At 47.6% G+C, this 22933-nt stretch overlaps 1 protein-coding gene across 3 annotated transcripts in view; it reads left to right on the plus strand.

Annotated features, from left to right (window-relative positions):
- The window catches only part of pde7a (phosphodiesterase 7A), a 125811-nt gene that overhangs the window by 56148 nt on the left and 46730 nt on the right, over positions 1 to 22933 (plus strand). For all 3 annotated transcript variants that reach the window (XM_072467657.1, XM_072467655.1, XM_072467656.1), the window contains 2 exons: positions 705 to 788; positions 22682 to 22833. In XM_072467657.1, the coding sequence (XP_072323758.1) occupies positions 705 to 788; positions 22682 to 22833 (236 nt within the window). The remainder of the gene's footprint in view (positions 1 to 704; positions 789 to 22681; positions 22834 to 22933) is intronic.

Genomic DNA, 22933 nt, shown 5'->3' on the forward strand with positions numbered 1-22933 from the left:
GCTATGAACCTGTACTCCTAGATCTCTTTGTTCTATAACTCTCCCCAACGCCATACCATTAACTGAGTAGGTCCTGGCCTGATTCGATCTGCCAAAATGCATCACCTCACATTTATCTAAATTAAACTCCATCTGCCATTCGTCGGCCCACTGGCCTAATTGATCAAGATCCCGTTGCAATCCTAGATAACCTTCTTCACTATCCACTGTGCCATCTTGGTGTCATCTGCAAACTTACTAACCATGCCTCCTAAATTCTCATCCAAATCATTAATATAAATCACAAATAACAGTGGACCCAGCACCGATGCTAAGTTAGTGCAAACTTTTTCGTCTTTCTTCCCCCTTTTAACCAAAGAAACCAATTAGCCATCTGGGATGTACAGAAAATGTTACCAACAATAGAAAATGCCATAACAGTAGGATTACTGTAGCTTGAAATAAAAAGACCGAAATGTCCACTGCAGGACACATTGGTGTGAATTAGATACAGATATTCAAGAGAATTGTGCTTATTGTAGATCTTGTGGATAAAGGGTAAATCAATCATCTGAATTCACTTGTATATCTTTATTGCAGACTTTTTGTTTTCCTTTCTTGTCCTCTCTGGTGAAGGCTACACATCCGGCTGGGCTGGGTATGATTCTATCGGCACTTATGTAAACCCTGGGCATTCTTAAAATATGCTTTGCGCTTTCTTTTAGGGGATGTACGGGTGAGGAGCCGGGCAGGATTTCAACCTGAAAGAAGAGATTCTCATCCTTACATTGATTTTCGCCTCTTGCACTGTAAGTATGCTATTTGATCTATCTTACTGAGAGGTTGCTTAAAGAGCAACTCTCTTTTTGTGTTTTGGAAGGAAATGTGTTAGCCTGCAATCTAGTTTGATCAAGGAATTTATCATATCGTTGTACTTAAGTGTAAAGTAGAAAGAAATTTGGAATGTTGAAACACCAGAAATTTGATCATTTTACAGAGGAAAGGTTATCTGAGTCCTCACACCATGGAGAGGGGCCGGTTAGGCTGGAGTTGTTTTCCTTAGAGCAGAGAAGGCTTGGGGGGTGGGTGGGGCGGGGAGGGTAGGAACCTGAGAAGGAACCTTTTCCCTTAGTGAAAGGGTCAATAACCAAGGGACATAGATTTAAGGAAAGAAGCAGAAGATTTGGAGGGGATTTGAGAAAAAGATTTTTCACCCAGAGGGAGGTGGGAATCTGAAGTCACTGCTTGAAAGGATGGTTGAGGCGGGATCCCATACAATATTTAAGGAGAAGCATTTAGATGAACACTTGAAACTCCATAGCATTCAAGGCTACGGACCAAGAGCTGGAAAATGGGATTAGAATAAATAGGTGCTTGATGGACAGCACAGACACAATAGGCCGAAGGGCCTCTTTCTGTACTGAAAAACTCTACAACTCTTATGACCATGATTTAGCAAGACTGAATTTGTCAAAATTATTTATTACTTCAGGATTAACCTTGGGACTTTTTTCTCTCTCACCAATCATTCCCTTAAACACTTCTCCTTGCCTTCTCTGCTCTCTCACTTCTAATAACCGGTGCAAGGAGCTCATGAACGTCTTTTTCTATCTTTGTCTTTCACTACTTTCTCTCTTATCTCCAGCCATGTTCAGATGTCTGAACGTACCTTGTCCCTGAGCCTGACTTCATGCTCTTTTTGGTTAATTCCACTAAACTTCCCCTCCTCCCGCTCCTGTCACACACATTATCATCACCTGCTTTCTCAAACTAACACTATCCATGCTACCACCGGATTGTGCTAGAATCTATCTTTGGTTCCTTCTCATGAAAGACCGAGAGGCCTTGGCAGGGCAACATTGCATATTTTCCAGGATTATGAGTACAGGCTATAAACACGGTTTGTATTCCCTTGATTTAGAAGGTTGAGCAGTGATCTAATTAAGGTGTTTAAAATGATGAAATTGATTTCATAGAATCCGTACAGTGCAGAAGGGGTCTGTTTCGCCCATCATGTCTGCACTGACCCTCCGAAAGAGCACCTCACCCAGTCCCAACCCCCTGCCCTATCCCCATAACCCCACTTAATCTTTGTGACACTATGGGGCAATTTATCATGGCCAATCCACCTAACCTGCACATCTTTGGACTGTGGGAGGAAACCGGAGCACCCGGAGGAAACCCACACAGACACAGGGAGAACGTACAAACTCTACACAGTCTCCAAAGTCGGAATCAAGCCCAGGTCCCTGATGCTGTGAGACAGCAGTACTAACCACTGTGAAACCGTGCCATCCATATTGAGACTGAATGCTGAGAATCTTATTTCCTCTGCTGGAAGAATCCACAACAAAAAGGTGGAAGCTTAAAATTAGATTTAAGGCATTTAGGGGTAAAATCAGGGAAAGCTTTGTCACCCAAAAACCTTAAGTGCAAATCTGGAATCATCTTCCCCAAAAAGGTAGTAGATGCTGTGACACTTAAATGTTTCAAGGTTGGACTTTGTTGGGTTAAGCTACTAAATGAGATATAGAGCAAAGGCGGGTAAATCGAGTTGAGGGACACTCCTGCCATGATCCAGTAGAACAGGATCCAAGAGCTGAATGGCCTAGTACTGTTTCATCTACCTTTTGACTTCTAGCAATATTATCTGAAGTATTTAGATTAGTTTTTCATGTATATGATGAGCTCGTTCTCTATGTTTCACTGCCTATTTCCCTTGTTCCGTCCACTGTTTTGTTGTATCGCATGTCTGATATCCAGTCCTAGATGAAATGCAATTTCAACAATGCAAACAGGGAAGACTGCAGACATCATCTTCAGGCCTACCACTAATTCCGTATCCTCTTGAGTTGGTTCCATTCTCCACCCCATCCATTGTCTCGTGTTGAGCCAGATCTATAAAAACCTTGGCATCCTATCTATTTGAGCTGAGTTTCCAACCCCTTAGATCTGTGTCACAAAGACTGTCGACCAATTTGTCCCAGTACTCCTATACCAGTTCTGTGCATTGCCCTTCCACTGCTGATAACCCTCATCTGTGCTTTCTTCACCTTCAGACCTAATCATTCTAGTGCTCTTCTGTTTCACTTTCTGTCATCCACCCTTCATAAACTTCAGTTAATGAAAAACTCTTGTATCCTATTTGCGCAAAATCCTACTTATTCACACTCTGCTCATTGGAATACATTGGCAAAATCCACCAATGCTCGAACTGATAAACACTGAGGGAATTTGAATTACTTTAAGGCTTTGTAACCTTCTCCAAGCTGTGAACTTGGTATTTCTCTGACTGGCTGCTCTGTATCCTCGGCTCCCTTTGTCCCACTGTCAGCTGTTCCTTCAGGATCTAGGCCCTGAGCTCTGGAATTCTATTCTCTCTGTAAAAGCTATCTCGTTATAAAAGCTCTTTAACCAAATATTTGGTCACTCCCACCTTTTTATTTTTGTTTTTGAACAATATGTTTTTGTGATTTGTCTTGGGGCTATGTTATTACTGAAATGGGGCTAATTTTAGGAAGCCTGTTAACTTGCACCCAGAAGTAATTTGACATTCATGAAAAATGAAATAAATCGCTTATTGTCACAAATAGGCTTCAAATGAAGTTACTGTGAAAAACCCCTAGTCGCCACATTCCGGCGCCTGTTCGGGGAGGCTGTTACGGGAATGGAACGGTGCTGCTGGCCTGCCTTGGTCTGCTTTCAAAGCCAGCGATTTAGCCCTGTGCTAAACAGCCCCTAGTTAATTCAGTTAATACATCTGCTATTCTCTTGTCAGCTTTTGCAATACATCATACCTAGAGCATACAAGTGTGGAAAAGGCCATTGCAAGTACATCTAGCTGTTCTCTTGAGTTAGATGTGAGTTGCGAAGCTGAAATACTTTGACTGGCTGCCATTTATCTTTCAACTAAACTCGAATAACCCTGACTTAAGTAAAGTTTCTAATATAATTAGAAACAAAAGAAATCAAACGAGATATAAAGTTATCTATGTTTTTGAATATCTTCATTGACATTTTAGGCCTGAGCTGTTTTTAAAAGCCTCCGGTTATTTTTCCAGAAGTAACACTTGTTTGAAAGGCATTACCAACCACATCTGATTTCAAGCATGAAAAGTCCTTAAAATGGTGAATGGCTTGCGTACCGATCTGTAAGGAAAAATATTACTTAAAAGCTGTGCATGCTTCTTGTTGAAACCACATTATATATGCTGCTTTTCACAAGTGCACTGCAATGACGCAGTTCATTGTTAGACTTCAAAAGCAATTTGTCTTCAAACTGAAAGGTGCTTTGATCTCATGTTTTAATGCTATTTCTGGGGGTTTTCCAAGTTGTCATTACAGTTAGCGATGTGTGAATAGTTTAACCAATGAAGTTGATTACACCGGGATTTACAATGTATCCAAGATGTCATTTAGCAGCCATTTGAGGGATATTCTTCATGGTATTGGCTTTTACAGCAACATGTCCATGAAATTTCAAGCAGTTTTACAGCATATGACTAAAATATCATATTACAGTAACAGCCAGTTACATGTGAGCACAGAGATAAAAACGTATTGTGCAGTTTTCTCACCTTCAGTAAAACTGGTGCAGAACAAAAATCAGTATGAATTTTGTAATCTCCATTTTCTGAAATTGTAGCTGATCTTGTGTGCAACTCAGAATCTCATGGTATGTTACAGTTACTTTGGGACAAGGAAGGTAATTTGTGGGTAGAAATTCAACTTCATGTAATTTGTCGAGATAGGTGCTTCACAACATTGCATCTAATTAAGATATAGTTTCTAATGAGTTGACTGCTTGGAATATCTGAAGTTTCCTCTTGAGAATGTTAATTAGATGAGAAGGCAGCACTTTTCTGTTTCATGTAATGTTTATAGGCAAGTAAAGTAAAATGTTGCACAGGGCATTTAAAATGTATTAGTATAGATCTAATTCCCTTAATATTGGAATGTGCATTTGTGGGTGAAAGTACCATTATAGTAATTAATTTGGATTCCTTGTTCTTCATGTACTGTCTGTACTACAATTAAATGGATAATGACTTCCGGGTGCGGCTATGAAGAGCTAGGTCGCATGTTCGGTAACTCCTGCTTGGAACGGACTTTTGGGCTCTTTACAGGGCCCCCACGGCATTTGTTCGACATTTCCCGGTGTGGGAAGAAGACTGCAACATTCCCCCGACAGTGTCCCCCAGGAATGGCATGTCTCTTGGTTACCAGACCCGGCAGAAACAGTAAAACATTTGGCTATAACTGCACGATAAACAAAGTCTCTACCAGCATGCAGGCGGGGGATGGGCAAGCTTAAAGCTGCAAGCTGACTTGAGGGCCTTTATTAAAGGTGAATTCTAGCAGCAGAGGGAACAACTGTGAAAAGATCTACCAAGGCCATTGAAGAAGCGGGGACGAGGCTTCCGGTGGCGGCCATGGAGGAGTAGGTCGCGCATTCGGCAGCTCCCGTCTGGAACGGACTCTCAGACCTTTTTCAGGAGTTTCCACAGACTTCTTGGGGCAGACTGGTGAAGCGAACACTGCCAAAAGGATTCCCTCTCGAGACTTCAGGTTGCGGCTATGCAGAGCTAAGTCGCACATTCGGCGGCTCCCACAAAAATGGACTTTTGGGCTCTTTTCAGGGCCCCCAAGGGCACTTTTCCGACGTTTCCCAGTGTGGGAAGGAGTTAATAATAGCTCCCCGTCAGTATATGGCTTTAACTAGGAGCGGGGCGACAAAAAAGGTGATGGTGGACCTGAAGAAGGGAGGGAAGAAGGACAAAATGGCGGCGGGCGGAGACCAGGCAGCGTGGAGGGAGTGGGCGGAGGAGCAATAGGAGGGTATCCAGCGCTGCCTCAGAGAGATTAAAACGGACCTGCTAGAGCCGATGAAGGCTTCTATTGATAAGCTGCTGGAGACACAGACGGCCCAGGGGGTGGCGATCCGAGAGGCTCGACAAAAGATCTCTGACAATGAGGACGAGATCTCAGGCCTGGCGGTAAAGGTCGAGGCGCTCCACAATAAATGGCAGGAGCGGTTCGAGGAGATGGAGAATCGGTCGAGGCGGAAGAATCTGCGGATTCTGGGCCTCCTGGAGGGGCGGGACGTGGGGGCCCATGTGGTCACCATGTTGAACTCGCTGATGGGAGCGGGGTCTTTCCAGGGGCCCCTGGAGCTGGAAGGGGCCCATAGAGTGTTGGCGAGGAGGCCCAAGGCTAACGAGCCTCCGCGGGCAGTGCTGGTGCGGTTCCATCGGCTCGTCGATCGGGAGTGTGTGCTCAGGTGGGCCAAGAAGGAGAGGAGCAGCAGGTGGGAGAACGCCGAGGTTCGGATATGCCAGGACTGGAGTGCGGAGGTGGCGAAGAGGAGGGCCGGGTACAATCGAGCGAAGGCGGTGCTGCACAGGAAGGGGGTGAAGCTTGGCATGTTGCAGCCGGCGCTACCTACAAGGATCGGCACCATTATTTTGAGTCTCCGAGGAGGAGTGGGCCTTTGTTCAGGCCGGGAAGCTGGACACAGACTGAGGGTCGGGATGGGCGATTGGGGACTGCGGTGGATATGTTATGCCTATTTTTGGTTCGGGGGGTGGGGGGCCTTTGCATTGTTTTGGTTTTTTTCTCTGTGTTTTTCTCTTTCGGGTTGGGGAGGGTGGATGTGGCGGGTTAGGCACTGTTTTGGTTGGTGGCGGGGCCTGGTAGGTGGAGAGCGCGGGCTTTTTTCCCGCGCCGAAGACGGGGGGGGGGGGGGGGGCGGTGCAGGGAAGCGAGAATTGTTTCCAGTGCTTAGAACGGAGGGGGGAGGGGGAGAGCCTGTGGATGGGGAGCGGGAGAGGAGGGTGTGCGCCACACAATGGGAGGAGTCGAAGGGGAGACTGGAGTGGCCGGGGTCAGCAGGAGTCAGCTGACTTGCGGAAGTGCAATGGGGGGAGTAAACCAGCTAGGATGGGTCCTAGCCGGGGGGGGGGGGGGGGGGAATAGTTGCTGCTGCTAAGGTCAAGGAGGAGCTGGAGCGAGTGGGGGGGAGGGGGGAGGGGGGGGGGGGGGGGGTCGAGACGGGGGTATGCCACTGTGGGGAACGGGCCGGGTGTGGGGTGCGGGCGCGTGGCTGGCCGAGGAGGGGTCATGGCTAGTCAGCGGGGAGGGGGGGCGGGTAGCCTCCTGATCCGGCTGATAACCTGGAATGTAAGGGGACTGAATGGGCCGGTTAAGCAGGCCCGTGTGTTCGTGCACCTGAAGGGGCTGAAGGCGGATGTGGTTATGCTCCAGGCGACACACCTGAAGGTGGCAGACCAGGTAAGACTGAGGAAAGGGTGGGTAGGTCAGTTGTTTCACTCGGGGCTAGATGCCAAAAATCGAGGTGTGGCGATCTTGGTGGGAAAGAAGGTGTCATTTGAGGCGTTGAGCATTGTGGCAGATAATGGCGGTAGGTACATAATGGTAAGTGGTAAGTTGCAGGGAGAGAGGGTGGTACTGGTCAATGTGTATGCTCCGAACTGGGACGATGCGGGTTTTATGCGGCGTATGTTGGGTCGGATCCCAGACTTGGAAGTGGGGGGCCTGATAATGGGGGAAGACTTTAACACGGTGTTGGATCTGGCACTGGATCGCTCCAGGTCTCGGACGGGTAGGAAGCCGGCGGCGGCTAGAGTGTTAAGGGGATTTATGGACCAAATGGGAGGGGTGGACCCTTGGAGATTTGCAAGGCTGGGGGCGAGGGAATTTTCATTCTTCTCACATGTCTATAAGGCTTAATCTCGAATTGACTTTTTCATTTTGAGTAGGGCGCTGATAGCGAGAGTAGAGGATACCGAATATTCGGCAATAGCCATTTCGGACCACGCCCCGCATTGGGTGGACTTGGAGGGGGGAGAGGGGGGGAGAGAGGGACCAGCGCCCGCTGTGGCGCTTGGAGGTGGGGCTGTTGGCGGACGAGGAGGTGAGCGAGCGGGTCTGAGGAAGTATAGAGAGGTACTTGGAGACCAACGACAACGGGGAGGTCCGAGTGGGGATGGTATGGGAGGCACTGAAGGCGGTGGTGAGGGGAGAGCTGATCCCCATTAGGGCCCACGGAGCGGGGGGGAGAGGGAGAGGGAGAAGCTGGTGGGGGAGATGGGGAAGAGCCTGAGGAAGGATTGTTGAGGAAGAGGCGCAGCCTCCAGGCCGAATTCGACCTGGTGACCACCAGGAAGGCGGAGGTGCAGTGGAGGAAGGCCCAGGGGGCGGTCTAAAAGGCAAGCCGGATGCTGGCGCATCAGCTTCGGAAGCGGGACGCAGCTAGGGAGATCGGGGGAGTTAAGGACAGGGGAGGGAGCGTGGTGCGGATTGGAGTTGACATCAATGGGGTCTTCAGGGACTTCTACGAGGAATTGTACTGATCCGAGCCCCCACGGGAGGAAGGAGGGATGGGCCTTTTCCTGGACCAATTGAGGTTTCCAAAGGTGGAAGAGGGACTGGGGCCCCCGATTGGGCTGGAGGAGCTGATCAAAGGGATAGGAAGCATGCAGGCGGGGAAGGCACCGGGGATGGACGGTTTCCCGGTCGAGTTCTATAAAAAATATATGGACCTGTTGGGCCCGCTGTTAGTTAGGACCTTTAATGAGGCAAGGCAGGGGGGTGCTTTACCCCCGACGATGTCCCGGGCACTGATCTCCTTGATCCTGAAGCGGGACAAGGATCCTCTGCAATGTGGGTCTTACAGACCGATTTCCTTGCTACATGTAGATGCCAAGGTGCTGGCGAAGATCTTAGCCACGAGGATTGAGGATTGTGTGCTGCAGATCATCCATGAAGACCAGACGGGGTTTGTGAAGGGGAGACAGTTGAACGCGAATGTGCGGAGGCTTTTGAATGTTACCATGATGCCGGCGAGGAAGGGGGAGGCGGAGATAGTGGTGGCGATGGACGCTGAGAAAGCCTTCGATAGGGTAGCGTGGGGGTACCTGTGGGAGGTGCCTTCGATAGGGTAGAGTGGGGGTACCTGTGGGAGGTGCTGAAGAGGTTCGGGTTTGGGGAGGGGTTTGTCAGGTGTGTTAGGCTGTTGTATGAGGTCCCGATGGCGAGTGTGGCCACAAATAGGAGGAGGTCCGAGTACTTTCGGTTGCACAGAGGGACGAGACTGGGTGTCCCCTGTCCCCCCTGCTCTTCGCACTGGCGATTGAACCCCTGGCTATGGCACTGAGAGAGTCGAGGAACTGGAGGGGGTTGGTGCGGGGTGGGGAGGAGCATAGGGTGTGCTTTATGCGGACACCCTGCTGCTGTATGTGGCGGACCCAGTGGGAGGAATGCCAGAGGTAATGAGGATCCTTAGGGAATTCGGGGACTTTTCGGGGTACAAGCTCTATGGGGAAGAGCGAGCTGTTCGTAGTTCAACTAGGGGACCAGGAGATGGGGATTGGCGAGCTCCCACTAAAAAAGGCGGAGAGGAGCTTCAGATATTTGGGGGTCCAGGTGGCCCGGAGCTGGAGGGCCCTGCATAGGCTTAACTTTACAAGGCTGGTGGAGCAAATGGAGGAGGAGTTCAAGAGGTGGGACACGTTGCCGCTGTCCTTGGCGGGTAGGGTGCAGTCAATCAAAATGACGGTGCTCCCAAGGTTTTTGTTCCTGTTTCAGTGCCTCCCCGTGTTTATCCCGAAGGCTTTTTTCAGGCGGGTTAACAGGAGTATAATGGGGCTTGTGTGGGCGTGAGGGACTCCGAGGGTGAGAAGGGTGTTCCTGGAGCGGAGTAGAGATGGGGGGGGCTGGCGCTGCCCAACCTCTGTGGGTACTACTGGGCCGCCAATGCGACGATGGTGCGCAAGTGGGTGATGGAGGGGGAGGGGGCTGCATACTGCATCCTGTGTGGGTACGAGTGGGGGCGCTGGCAATGACGCCGCTGCCGCTCCCTCCAGGGAGGTATACCACGAGCCCGGTGGTGGTGGCGGCCCTCAAAATTTGGGGGCAGTGGAGGCGGCATAGGGGGGACGTTGGGGCCTCGGCGTGGACCGGTGGTTCCCCCCAGGAAGAACAGGTGGAGGGTTTTCAGGGTGGCACAGGGCAGGGATACGAAGGTTGGGGGGCCTGTTTGTGGACGGGAAGTTTGCGATCTTGGGTGAGCTGGAGGAGAAGTACGGGCTCCACCCGGGGAACACCTTCAGGTACTTACAGGTAAGGGCGTTTGCCAGACGGCAGGTGGTGGAATTCCCGCGGCTACTGCCACACACAGTACAGGACAGTGTGCTCTCGGGGGGGGGGGGGGGGTGGTGATCTCGGAAACTTACCAGGTGATGCAGGAGGAGGAGGAGGCCTCGGTGGTGGAGTTGAAAGGTAAGTGAGAGGAGGAGTTGGGAGAGGAGATCGAAGAGGGGACGTGGGCAGATGCCCTAGGAGGGTGAATTCTTCCTCTTCTTGCGCGAGGCTCAGCCTCATACAGTTTAAGGTGCTGCACAGGGCACACATGACCGGGACAAGGATGAGCCGGTTCTTTGGGGGTGAGGACAGGTGTGTTAGGTGCTCAGGGAGCCCAGCAAATCACTACCATATGTTCTGGGCATGCCCAGCGCTGGAGGAATTTTGGAAGGGCGTAGCGAGGACGGTGTCGAGGGTGGTAGGATCCAGGGTCAGACCAGGCTGGGGGCTCGCAATATTTGGGGTGGCAGAGGAGCCGGGAGTGCAGGAGGCGAAAGAGGCTGGAATTCTGGCCTTTGCGTCCCTGGTAGCCCGGCGAAGGATTCTCCTTCAGTGGAAAGATGCGAGGCCCCCAAGCGTGGAATCCTGGATCAGCGATATGGCAGGGTTCATTAAATTGGAGAGGGTGAAATTCGCCTTGAGAGGGTCGGTACAAGGGTTCTTTAGGCGGTGGCAACCGTTCTTAGACTTTCTGGCAGAACGATAGACATTGATCAATGGCAGCAGCAGCTCGGGTGGGGGGCGGGGGGTTAACTTTATTTTTGTTTATGTTATTTACACTGGAGGGTCTGAGGGGGTGTATACACCTGTTGTGTTAAGTCGGGGTGCTAATGTTAATTTATTATTTATGTACAGGGGAGAGGGGTTTGGGGGGTTGCTTTTTTAGATTGTGTTTTGTACTTAACACTGGGTTCTTTTTTTCTTATTTTGTTATTGATATTTTATGAAAACCTTTAATAAAATTTTTTTTTTAAAAAAATGGACAATGTCAGGAGAGTATCCAGGAACACCTGCTCTTTAACATGTTTACTTGTCCTTGTGTGATGTGTAAAATGTGTTGGTTTTTTTTTTTTGTTACCTGCATCAATACTTTAATGTTTTTCCTGGGAACATGAAAGAGACTTTGCAATTAATTATGTCTCTTGTTTTAATCGAAGATTACAAGCAAAAATATTAAATTTTTATAACATTGAATTTCTCATTTTCTGTGCAACAGTTATTTAAAAATACATGTAGGGGGAGCCCTGCTTGTCACAAATAGTTCATTGTGACTTTTGCTCCCAAGAATAATCCCAGAGTGGTTTTGCAAACAGCCCTTCCAAATCTGAATTGAGGGTGTTGCACTATGAACTAGCAGCAGTGATTGAATGAGGAAGGCATTAGATTATCAAGTGTTGAGCTGTGGGAAATTAATGATGATTCGAGGTGGGGAGCTGAGGATCAAGGTGGGGAGTTGAAGATCGAGTGAAGTTTCCTTCAAGGCATATTATCCCTAGTTCTGGGTTGGGCTAGGACATCTACCAAATCCACACATTTTTCTGTGTCAGACCTAATTACAAATGTAGGTGAACTCCCAGTGGTGTATCTGCTCTTCAAAGTGAGTGTGCTACTTCAGGAAGGGAATATTTGTGATAACTGCAACAGGATCTCACTGTCGTAACTTAAATGGGCAATGCCTATTTTAAGGGGTTGCGGTAAGGCCCATAAATATTCTTTCAGGTAGTATTGATAAAAACTAGAGGTGTAATGGCCAACATTTCAACAATGTCTATTTTCCTTTGAAACGAGATTGGCATTTACTCGGGGTCACAAATTTCTGCCATGGGTCTTCATGAGACTGAACAGGCCGATTTTGAACCTACAGATCTTTGGCCACAATGATGTACCACAAGGTAGTGAGTTTGGAGTGCAGGAATTACTTCCATTCCTTTCCTTCTTAGCTGCCAATTTACCTTCGCAAAGAAGTCATGACTCTGAAGTGTGAAGCAGCTTGATGGTTAAGTTGTCATCATTCTCAACGTTTGATAGCACGCTCCTCTAGATCCTTAATGTCAATGTTGTCACACTTCAAGGAGAGATTCAGAGTGTCTTTTGAAGTGTTTCCTTCGTCCTCCCAGGAACACAGAACTGCGAAGCAGGAGCTGGCAGGGGAGACAGTTTTTGGCCATCAGGACACCGTGTTCAGTCCACTGAAGTTGACCCTTGTGTGTAACTATCCAGATCTCACTGCAATGCAGGAGAGTAGCAATGACAGCTTTTCTGAACATTAGAGCACTCATTGACTTGCGGAGGTCTTGTTGTCAAACACTTGCTGCTGTACGTTGTAGAAGGCTGTGCAGGTGCAGCTGATCCGGTGTTTGATCTCCTCGATGATGGTAATTTTTCTGAGAGAGGCGGTTGCCAATATATGGGAAGTGCTCAACATATTCCAGAGACTCTCCTTCAACATATATGGGAGGTGGAATATTTGGTTGACCAGATTTGGGGTGATATGAGTTTTTTGTTTTGGTTATTCAAGGACAGGCAAAGTTTCTTGAATGGAGAATTGAAGAGATTGAGAGTGCATATCTAGTGCAGAGTGGGCAATAACCCAGAAGTGGGCAAAATCCCACTCCCAAACGCACACTTCAAAATCTTCTCTCCTAATTATGCTTTCCCTTAGCGCTTTGCATTCCGTAATCCAGAGCCAAGTTTTCCAAACGACACTAAGCATCTGCTGCACTTTTAACAGTGAATCCAGTCCAGGATTGTACACCAACTCCTTTAGGATTTCTTTGCCTTGACTAATATGTAAAACTGTTCACAATTGCTTTAGAACTCTCGATTCCCAAACTATTAAAACGGCATCCGATGTTATGAGGGCTGTTATCCCACTTTAAATTTATTTATTTTTATTCATTTACGGGATTTGGGCATCGCTGATTAGGCCAGCATTTATTGCCCATCCCTATTTGCCCTTCAGAAGGTGTTGGTGAGTTGCCTTCTTAAACTGCTACAGTCCTTGCACACCCACTGTTTTTAGGGAGGGAATTCCAGGATTTTGCCCCAGTGACAGTGAAGGAACAGTGATATATTTCCAATTCAGGGTGGTGAGTGACTTGGAGGGGAACCTCCAGGTATCTGCTGCTCTTGTCCTTCTAAATGGTGGTGGTCGTGGGTTTGGAAGGTGCTGTCTGAGGAACCTTGGTGAGTTCCTGCAATGCATCGTGTAGATGGTACACACGGAAATCTGGTTACTGTAATTGTCTCTTATTTGTCTGAACAATACCATGGTCTCTGTTCACTTAACTCCAGACCTCTTGACATTTCTCTTGTTTCCTAAACTAGCTACTCTTCAGATCTCTGCACTTGTTTTCTTTATTCCATGGTATGACGTTTCCTCTAGCATGAAAGGGATATTCTCTCTGGACTTTCAAACCAACTGCTTCCAGCAGAGCTATGAGAGCTACCTTCTCTCTCACTACCTATCTTCAAGTGCAATTCAATTAACTAACTAAAACTTAAAAGTATCTCTACAGAATCTTGGTTAACTTTCAATAATTAGTATATGTAGTACATACAAATAGTTAACTAAGTGTAAGTGCTGAAGTTGAAGAAAATTATTCTGATTCACAAATGATTTACATTTGATAAAATGTAATCTGTGGGAACAGCTTTTGGTGGTGAGCATCATAAATTCAGTGTAAAGTACATTTAACACTTGGTCATGGACTAGTAATCCAGAAGCTTGAACGAATGCTCTGGAGATGAGTTCAAATTCCACCATGGCGGCTAGGCAATCTAACTTCAGTCAACTAAATAAATCTGGGATAAAAAGCTAATATCAGCAATGGATGACCATGAAACTACTGGATTGTTTAAGAAGCCAGCTGGTGCACTAATCAGTTGAGACTAGAATAAAAATCATATATATATTGTTTAATAGAAAAGTAGGAAAGATAATTTACAGAAGGAAGGAAGCAGGGTAGCATAGTGGTTAGCACAGTTGCTTCACAGCTTCAGGGCCCCAGGTTCGATTCCCAGCTTGGGCCACTGTCTGTGCGGAGTCTGCACGCGCTCCCTGTGTCTGCGTGGGTTTCCTCCGGGTGCTCCGGTTTCCTCCCACAGTCCAAAGATGTGCAGGCTAGGTGGATTGGCCATGCTAAATTGCCTTTGGTGTTCAAAAAGGTTTGGTTGGGTTACGGGGAGGGTGGGGGTGTGGGCTTGGGTAGAGTGCTCTTTCCAAGGGCCGGTGCAGACTCGATGGGCCGAATGGCCTCCTTCTGCACTGTAAATTCTATGAAATTCAGTTCTTGTCCCTGAAAATGGGAAGACTTAAACACTTTTTCTGCAGTTTTTAATCTCCTTATTCAAATACGCAGATTTGAGTTGGCGCAAAATACATGTAAAAAAGTAAAGTACTCTGGATCATGGTGATAGAGGTTTGCAGCTTGGAAACTGGCCGTTAGGCCCAAGTTGTCGATGGCGCCCAGTTTTTACCACTAAGCTAGTCCCAATTGCCTGCATTTGGCCAATATCCCTTTACACCCATCGTATCCATATACTGTCTAAATGCTTTATAAAAGACAAAATTGTACCTGCCTCTACTACTGCCTCTGGCAGCACGTTCCAGACACTCTCCACCCTCTGTGTGCCAAAGATGCCACTCTGGACCCTTTTGTATTTCGCCCCTCTCACCACAAAACTTTGGGAAAAGATGTGGACTATCTACCTTATCTATCCCCTGATTATTTTATAGACCTCGATAAGATAACCCCTAAGCCTCCTGCACTCCAGGGAAAAAAGTCCCAGTCTAACCAGTCTCTCCTTGTAACTCAAAACCATCAAGTCCCGGTAGCATCCTAGTAAATCTTTTCTGCACTCTTTCTAGTTTAAAAATATCCTTTCTATAGTAGGGTGACCAGAACTGTACACAGTATTCCAATGTGGTCGTACTAATGTCTTGTACAAATTAAGCAATATGTCCCACTCCTGTATTCGGTGTTCTGACCAATGAAGCCAAGCATGCCGAATGTCGTCTTCACCACTGTGTACACCTGTGACTCCACTTTCAAGGAGCTATGAACCTGTACTCCTAGATCTTTGTTCTATAACTCGCCCAACTCCCTACCATTAACTGAGTAGGCCCTGCCCCGATTCGATCTGCCAAAATGCATCACCTCACATTTATCTAAATTAAACTCCATCTGCCATTCATCAGCCCACTAGTCCAATTGACTGTAATCCTAGATAAATTTCTTCACTCTCTACGATGCCACCAATCTTGGTGCCATTTGCAAACTTTTTAACCATGCCTCCTAAATTCTGATCCAAATCATTAATATAAATAAAAAATAACAGTGGACCCAGCACTGATCCCTGAGGCACACTACTGGTCACAGGCCTCCAGTTTGACAAACAACCCTTTGTCTTCTGTCACCAAGCCAATTTTGTATCCAATTGGCCAACTCACCATAGATACCATAAGATTTAACCTTGTGGAACAACCTACCATGTGGTACCTTGTCACAGCCTTGCTAAAGTCCATGTAGACAATGTCGACTGCACTGCCCTCATCTACCTTCTTGGTTATCCCTTCAAAAAATTCAATCAAATTCGTGAGACCTGGGGCGCGATTCTCCGACCCCCCCCACCGGGTCGGAGAATCGCCGGGGGCCGGTGTGAATCCGCCCCCGCCGTGTCACGAATTCTCCGCCACCGGAGATTCGGCGGGGGTGGGAATTGCGCCGTGCCGGTCGGCGGAAATCCCCCGGCGATTCTCCAGTCCGCGTTGGGCCGAAGTCCCGCCGCTGTCAACCCACGCCAGCCGGCGTGGATTGAACCACCTTTCGAACAGTGGGACAAGGCAGCGCGGGCGGGCTCCAGGGTCCTGGAGGGGGGCGCGCGGGCCGATCTGGCCCCAGGAGGGTGCCCCCACGGTGGCCTGGCCCTCGATCGGGGCCCACCGATCCGTGGGCGGGCCTGTGCCATGGGGGCACTCTTTTCCTTCCGCCTTCGCCATGGTATCCACTATGGCGGAGGCGGAAGAGACCCCCTCCACTGTGCATGCGCGGGGATGCCGTGAGCGGCCGCTGACACACCCGCGCATGCGCCGCACGGCAAAGCCATTTCCACGCCAGCGGGGCACCAAAGGCCTTTCCCGCCAGCTGGCGGGGCAGAAATCAGTCCGGCGTGGGCCTAGCCCCTCAAGGTGAGGGCTCGGCCCCTCAAGATGCGGAAAATTCCGCACCTTTGGGGCAGCGCGATGCCAGACTGATTCGCGCCATTTTTGGCGCCGATTGCGGAGACTCCCGCCCCTGATTTTCCACTCGCAAAACCATGCTGACTGTCCTAAATCAATCCTTGCCTCTCTAAATGCCTGTGGATCCTGTCTCTCAGAATGCCTTCTAACAAATTAGCCAAATTAACAAATTATTAACAATATAGACGTTAGGCTCGCCATCTATAGTTCCCAGGCTTTTCCCTGCGGCCTTTAAACAAAGGCACACCATTTGCTACCCTCCAATCTTCAGGCACCTCACCTGTGGCTATCGACGATTCAAATATCTCCGCCAAGGGACCCGTAATTTTGGCCCTAGCCTCCCACAACATCCTAGGATATTTTTCATCAGGTCCCGGGGATTTATCTATCTTGATGCACTTTAAGACTTTAAGCACCTCCTTCTCAGTAATATGTACAGTCCTCAAGACATCACTATTTATTTCCCCAAGTTCCTCACATCCATTCCTATCTCAACTGTAAATACCGATGAGAAATATTCATTTAGGATCTCACCCATCTCTTGTGGATCTGCACATAGATGACCTTGTAGATCCTTAAGTGGCCTTACTTTCTCCCTAGTTACTTTTTTGCCCTTTGTGTATTTGTAGAAGCTCTTTGGATTTTCCTTTGCCTCTCGTGTCCCCTTTTTGCCCTCCTGATTTCTCTCTTAACTCTACTCCGACAACCTCTATACTCTTCAAGGGATCCACATGATCCCAGCTGCCTATGCATGTCATATGCCTCCTTCGTTTTGACCAGTCCCTCAATATCCCGAGTCAAGGGTTCCCTACTTTTACCAACCTTACCCTTCACTCTAAAAGGAATGTGCTCACCCTGAACCCTGGTTAACACGCTTGTGAAAGGCTCCCACTTACTAGCTGTTCCTTTGCCAGTCAACAGACTCCCCCAATCAACTTTTGAAAGTTCCTGTCCAATACCATCAAAATTGGCCTTGCCCCGATTTAGAATTTTAGCTTTTGGACCAGACCTATCATTCTCCATAGCTATCTTAAAACTAATGGAATTATGGTCACTGGCCCCAAAGTGATCCCTCACTAACCCTTGTGTCACCTGCCCTTCCTTATTTCCCAAGAGGAGGTCAAGATTTGCCCCCTCTCTAGTCGGGCCATTCACATACTGAATGAGAAATTCCTCCTGAATACACTCAACAAATTTCTCTCCATCCAAGCCCCTAATGCTATGGCTGTCCCAGTCAATGTTGGGAAAGTTCAAGTCCCCAACTATTATCACCCTATCTTTCTTGCAGCAATCTGTCATCTCCTTACATATTTGCTCCTCAATACCGGGGCAGCACGGTAGCATAGTGGTTAGCACAGTTGCTTCACAGCTCCAGGCTCCCAGGTTTGATTCCCGGCTTGGGTCACTGTCTTTGTGGAGTCTGCACGTTCTCCCAGTGTGTGTGTGTGTGGGTTTCCTCCGGGTGCTCCGGTTTCCTCCCACAGTCCAAAGATGTGCAGGTTAGGTGGATTTGCCATTCTAAATTCCCTTGGTGTCCAAAATGGTTAAATGGGGTTACTGGGTTACGGGGATAAAGGGGATAGGGTGGAGGTGTGGGGCTTAAGTAGGGTGCTCTTTCGAAGGGCTGGTGCAGACTCGATGGACTGAATGGCCTCCTTCTGCACTGTAGATTCTATGATTCAATTTCCCGCTGACTATTTGGGAGCCTGTAATACAATCCTAACACAATGATCTCTCCCTTTTTCAGTTCTACCCATATCGACTCAAGTGGGCAAAGCCTTAGATATATCCCCTCTCAGTCCTGCCATAATATTTTCCTGAATCAAAAACGCAACTCCCCCTCCTCTCTTACCTCCTGTTCTATCTTTCCTATAGCATCTGTATTCTGGAACATTGAACTGCCCGTCCCTTAGCCATGTTTCAGTAATAGCTGTAATATCCCAGTCCCATGTACCTATCCATGTCCTGAGTTCATCTGCCTTGCCTATCAGGCCTCTTGAATTGAAATAAATGCACTTTAATCTAGATTTTCCTTGCTCTCTACCCTGCTTTCTCAGACTATCTGCCGGGTCGTGTTTTGTACATTCCGTGTTTTATTTCTCTTGGCCTTACTGGACCAATTCACTGTGTTCTCCAGTCTCTGTTCTGTAATGTGGCCCTTTTTGATTTTTGACTTTGGTTTCTTTGCCTTTCACTTTTCCCCTTACTGCCTTTTGCTTCTGTGTCCGTTTCCTCCCCCCCCCCCCCCCCCCCCCCCCCCCCCCCCCCCCCCCCCCGGCGCTTTACTTCCCTCCGACTTCCTGCATCGGTTCCCATCCCCCTGCCACATTAGTTTAAACCTTCCCTAATGGTACTGGCAAACACTCCCCCTAGGACATTGGTTCCAATCCTGCCCAGGCGCAGACGGTCCGGTTTGTACTGGTCCCACCTCCCCCAGAACCAGTTCCTGTTCCAATGTCCCAGGAATTTGAATCTCTCTCTCTTGCACCATTTCTCAAGCCATGTATTCATCTTATCTATCCTGACATTCCTACTCTGGCACTGGTAGCAATCCTGAGATTACTACCTTTTGAGGTCCTACTTTTTAGTTTAACTCTTAACTCCCTAAATTCAGCTTGTAGGATCTCATCACGTTTTTCACCTCAATCATTGGTGCCCATATGCACCATGACAGCTGGCTGTTCACCCTCCATCTCCAGAATGTCCTGCAGCCGCTCTGAGACATCCTTGACCCTTGCACCAGGGAGGCAAAATATCATCCTGGAGTCTCGTTTGTGTCTGCAGAAACGCCTGTCTATTCCCCTTTCCATTGAGTCGCCTATTACTATAGCTCTGTCACTCTTTTTCTTGCCCTCCTGTGCAGCAGAGCCAGCCACAGTGCCATGGATCTGGCTGCTGCCATCTTCCCCTGTATCCAAAACTGTATATCTGTTTTGGAGGGAGATGACTGCAGGGGACCCCTGAATTGCCTTCCTACACTTCCTCTGTCTGGTGGTTACCCATTTCCTATCTCCCTCAGTAATTTTTAACTACGGTGTGATATCCACGACTTCCTCAGAATCATGAATCCACCCACAGCTCCAGAGCCATCAAGTGGTTTAACAGGAGTTGCAGTTGGACACACGTCTTGCATGTGAAGGAGCCAGGGACACCAGAAGGGTCCGTGAATTCCCACATCGCACAAGAGGAGCATGACACTGATCCTGGAAATCTCAAAGTAAAAACATGAAGGCCCATAACTTCCTGTTTCCCCGTCACATTTGGGGGTATCCCCAATGATGCGCTGGGGAATCCCTCTAGGTAGTTCCTATGTAAGGGTTTAGCTGGCAATTGTCCAGAAGTTAGAATTTCCCCTGGACAATTGCGCTTAGCTGGGAACCATCCGACAAAGCGATTTAAATCACTAACTTCAAATGGTTCTGCCAGTTTTACCCTGAGAGTAATTTTACCCTGAGAGTAATTTTACCTGCATGTGAAACCCTAAAACTGCCCCCCCCCCCATCCCCCCAAAACACACACACACACACACACACACACACACACACACACACATCTGTTCATGACAAAATCCTTGTGAAGAACAAGACCCTCTTCATTCTAAGGACACTCTCCACTGTATTGTATAGCATGACTGCTGTGCCAAAAGGGATAGTTTCAGATCAGTGTAGCATGACTGCTGTGCCAAAAGAGAGAGTTTAAGAACCGATCTAGTAGCTGAAAGCTGATCATCCATGAAGCACTGGCAGAATTGCATATAATTACAGCCTGTAGTCTTATAGCCTGGCATATCCCTCTCTCGACCATTGCCATCAAGTCAGGGGACCAATCTTGATTCAATGAGGAGTGTGGAAGAGCATGCCAGGAGCAGCACCAGACACTCCTAAAAATGAAATGTCAACTTGATAAAGCTACAACACAAACATACATATGTTTGTAACATATATATGCAACAAGAGCAGCATGCAATAGACCAAATGAAGTGATTCCACAAGCAAAAGATGAGATCAATGCTCTGCAGTTCTGTCACATAAAGCAACAAATAGTGGCGTACAATTAAATGATTAACTGAAGGAGGAGGAGGCTCCACAAACATCCCCATTCAATGGTGGAACCTCATAAGTGCAAAAGACAAGGCTGAATTATTTCTAGCCATCTTCAACCAAAAGGGCTGAGTGGATCTATTTGTCGTCTCCTTGGGTCACAATCATCACAGAAACCACTCTAAAGGCCCTAACAACATCCAGGCTGTAATTCTGAAGTCTTATGCTCCAGAACGATCTATGCCTTACGCCAGGCTGCAACAATGGCATCCACCCAACAATGTGAAAAATTGACCACGTATGTCTTGTCCATAAAACCATGAAAATCCAATTCAGCCAAATATCACCCCAGCACTCGCGATTTTAATAGCAAAGTAATGAAGCAGGTTGTCAATATTTAGGGACCTGGGTTCGATTCCCGGTTTGCGTCACTGTCTGTGCGTAGTCTGCACGCTCTTCTCAAGTCTGCGTGGGTTTCCTCCGGGTGTTCCAGTTTCCTCCCACAAGTCCTGAAAGACGTGCTTGTTAGGTGAATTGGACATTCTAAATTCTCCCTCGGTGTACCTGAACAGGCGCCGGAGTGTGGCGACTAGGGAATTTTCACAGTAACTTCATTGTAGTGTTAATGTAAGCTTTCTTGTGACACTAATAAAGATTATTATTTTGCTATCAGCTGATACTTGGTCACCAATAACCTGCCCACTGATGTTCAGTGTGCATCCGCCAGGGCCACTGTTACTGTGAATGGTTTTATTGACCTGTTACTGTGAATGGCTTTCCTTGACATCAAGGCAGCATTTGGCCATGTATGGCATCACCGGGCTCCAGTAAAATTGAAGTTAATGGGAATTGGGGATATATCTCCACTGGTTGGAGTTGTACCTAGGACAAGGAAAGATGATTGTGGTTGTAGGCCAATCATCCCAGCCTGACGACATTGCTGACGTGTTCGTCAGGGGAGTGTCATAGACTGAATGCTCTTCATCTGTTTCATCAGTAACTTTGCCTTCAAAATTATGTCAGAAGTGGGGATGTTTGCTGCTGTTAGCATAGTGTTCAACATCTTTCACAACTCCTCCTCCTGAAGCAACCTCCGCCTACATACAACTGGGCAAATACGGGCTTGGGCCGATATGGCAAGCAATATTCATACCACACAATTGCCACAAGTACTATCTCCAACAGGAGAGAATCTAACCATCACCCCATGACAGAATGGTGTTAACATCACTGAACATTCTGTAAGTTGACCAGAAGCTGTATAAATACTGTGGCTATAAGAGCAGGCCAAAAGCTAGGATTTTATTTTATTTTTTATTCGTTCATGGGACATAGACATCGCAGACTGTACCAGCATTTATTGCCCATCCCTAATTGCCCTTGAGGGTCAACCACATTGCTGTGGATCTGGAGTCGCATGTAAACCAAACCAGAAAGGACGGCAGATTTCCTTCCCTAAAGGACATTAGTAATCCATCTGGGTTTTCATGACAATCGACAGGTTTCATGGTCATCATTAGACTTAATTACAGATTTTTATTGAATTCAAATCTCACCATCTGCAGTGAAGAATTTGAACCTTGGTCCCCAGGAATTACTCTGGGTCTATGGTTTACTAGTCCGGTGACCATACCACTGCGCCACCGCCTCCTTCTGTGGTGAGAATTCCCAAACTGACTCCAAAAGCCTGCCTACCTTCTACAAGATGCAAATGACGAGTGTGATGAAATACGTTGCAGTTCCATCATCTTTTTGAAGGTTGATAGTATTCCGGACAAAGCAGCTCGCTTGCTTGGGACTCCATTCACCACCTTTGCTCCCTCCACCGCTAATGCACAGTGGCAGCAGTGTGTACCATCTACAAGATGCTCTGCAATAATTCACCAAAGCGCCTTCAGTGGCATCTTTCAAACCCATGACTGCTACTGCCTGGAAGGACAAGACTAACGGGTGCATGGGAGTACTTGCACCGCAAGTTCCCCTCCAAAACACACACCATTCTGATGTGGATTTGTATCGTTGTCTTTCACTGTCATTGGGTCACAATCCTGGCGCTCACTCCCTGAAGGCTGTACCTGCGACTCATGGATAGCTAGGGTTTAAGGAGGCAGCTCATCACCACCATCTCCAGGTAAATTAAGGATGGACAGCAATTGTTAGCCTAGCCAGTGACACTTGCATCCTGTGAAATAATTTTTTAAAAGTTCACAGTACTGTTTCATCATAATCTTCAACTCAAGCACTCGCATGTTTTTTGTAGTACCACCAGAAACCGGAGAATTGGCTTCAGCAAGGAAGATCAGAAGGTTGCGCAGTTTTCAAAGATATTTTCGATCTGCTCATTTATTTCGGGGTATTTCTTCTCCGAATTCTCTGTGCATTCTGGATGATAACTACAGTGGTCAAGCCATGGTGAGTTTGAAATGTGAATTGAATATCAGTAAACTTGGGCTCAATTGTTATGATCTTCATATTCTTTATGGTAAGAGTTTGGTCATTGATGGATGTTTAT

This window comes from Scyliorhinus torazame, chromosome 11 (genome assembly GCF_047496885.1).
Source record: "Scyliorhinus torazame isolate Kashiwa2021f chromosome 11, sScyTor2.1, whole genome shotgun sequence".
Lineage (NCBI taxonomy): Eukaryota > Metazoa > Chordata > Chondrichthyes > Carcharhiniformes > Scyliorhinidae > Scyliorhinus > Scyliorhinus torazame.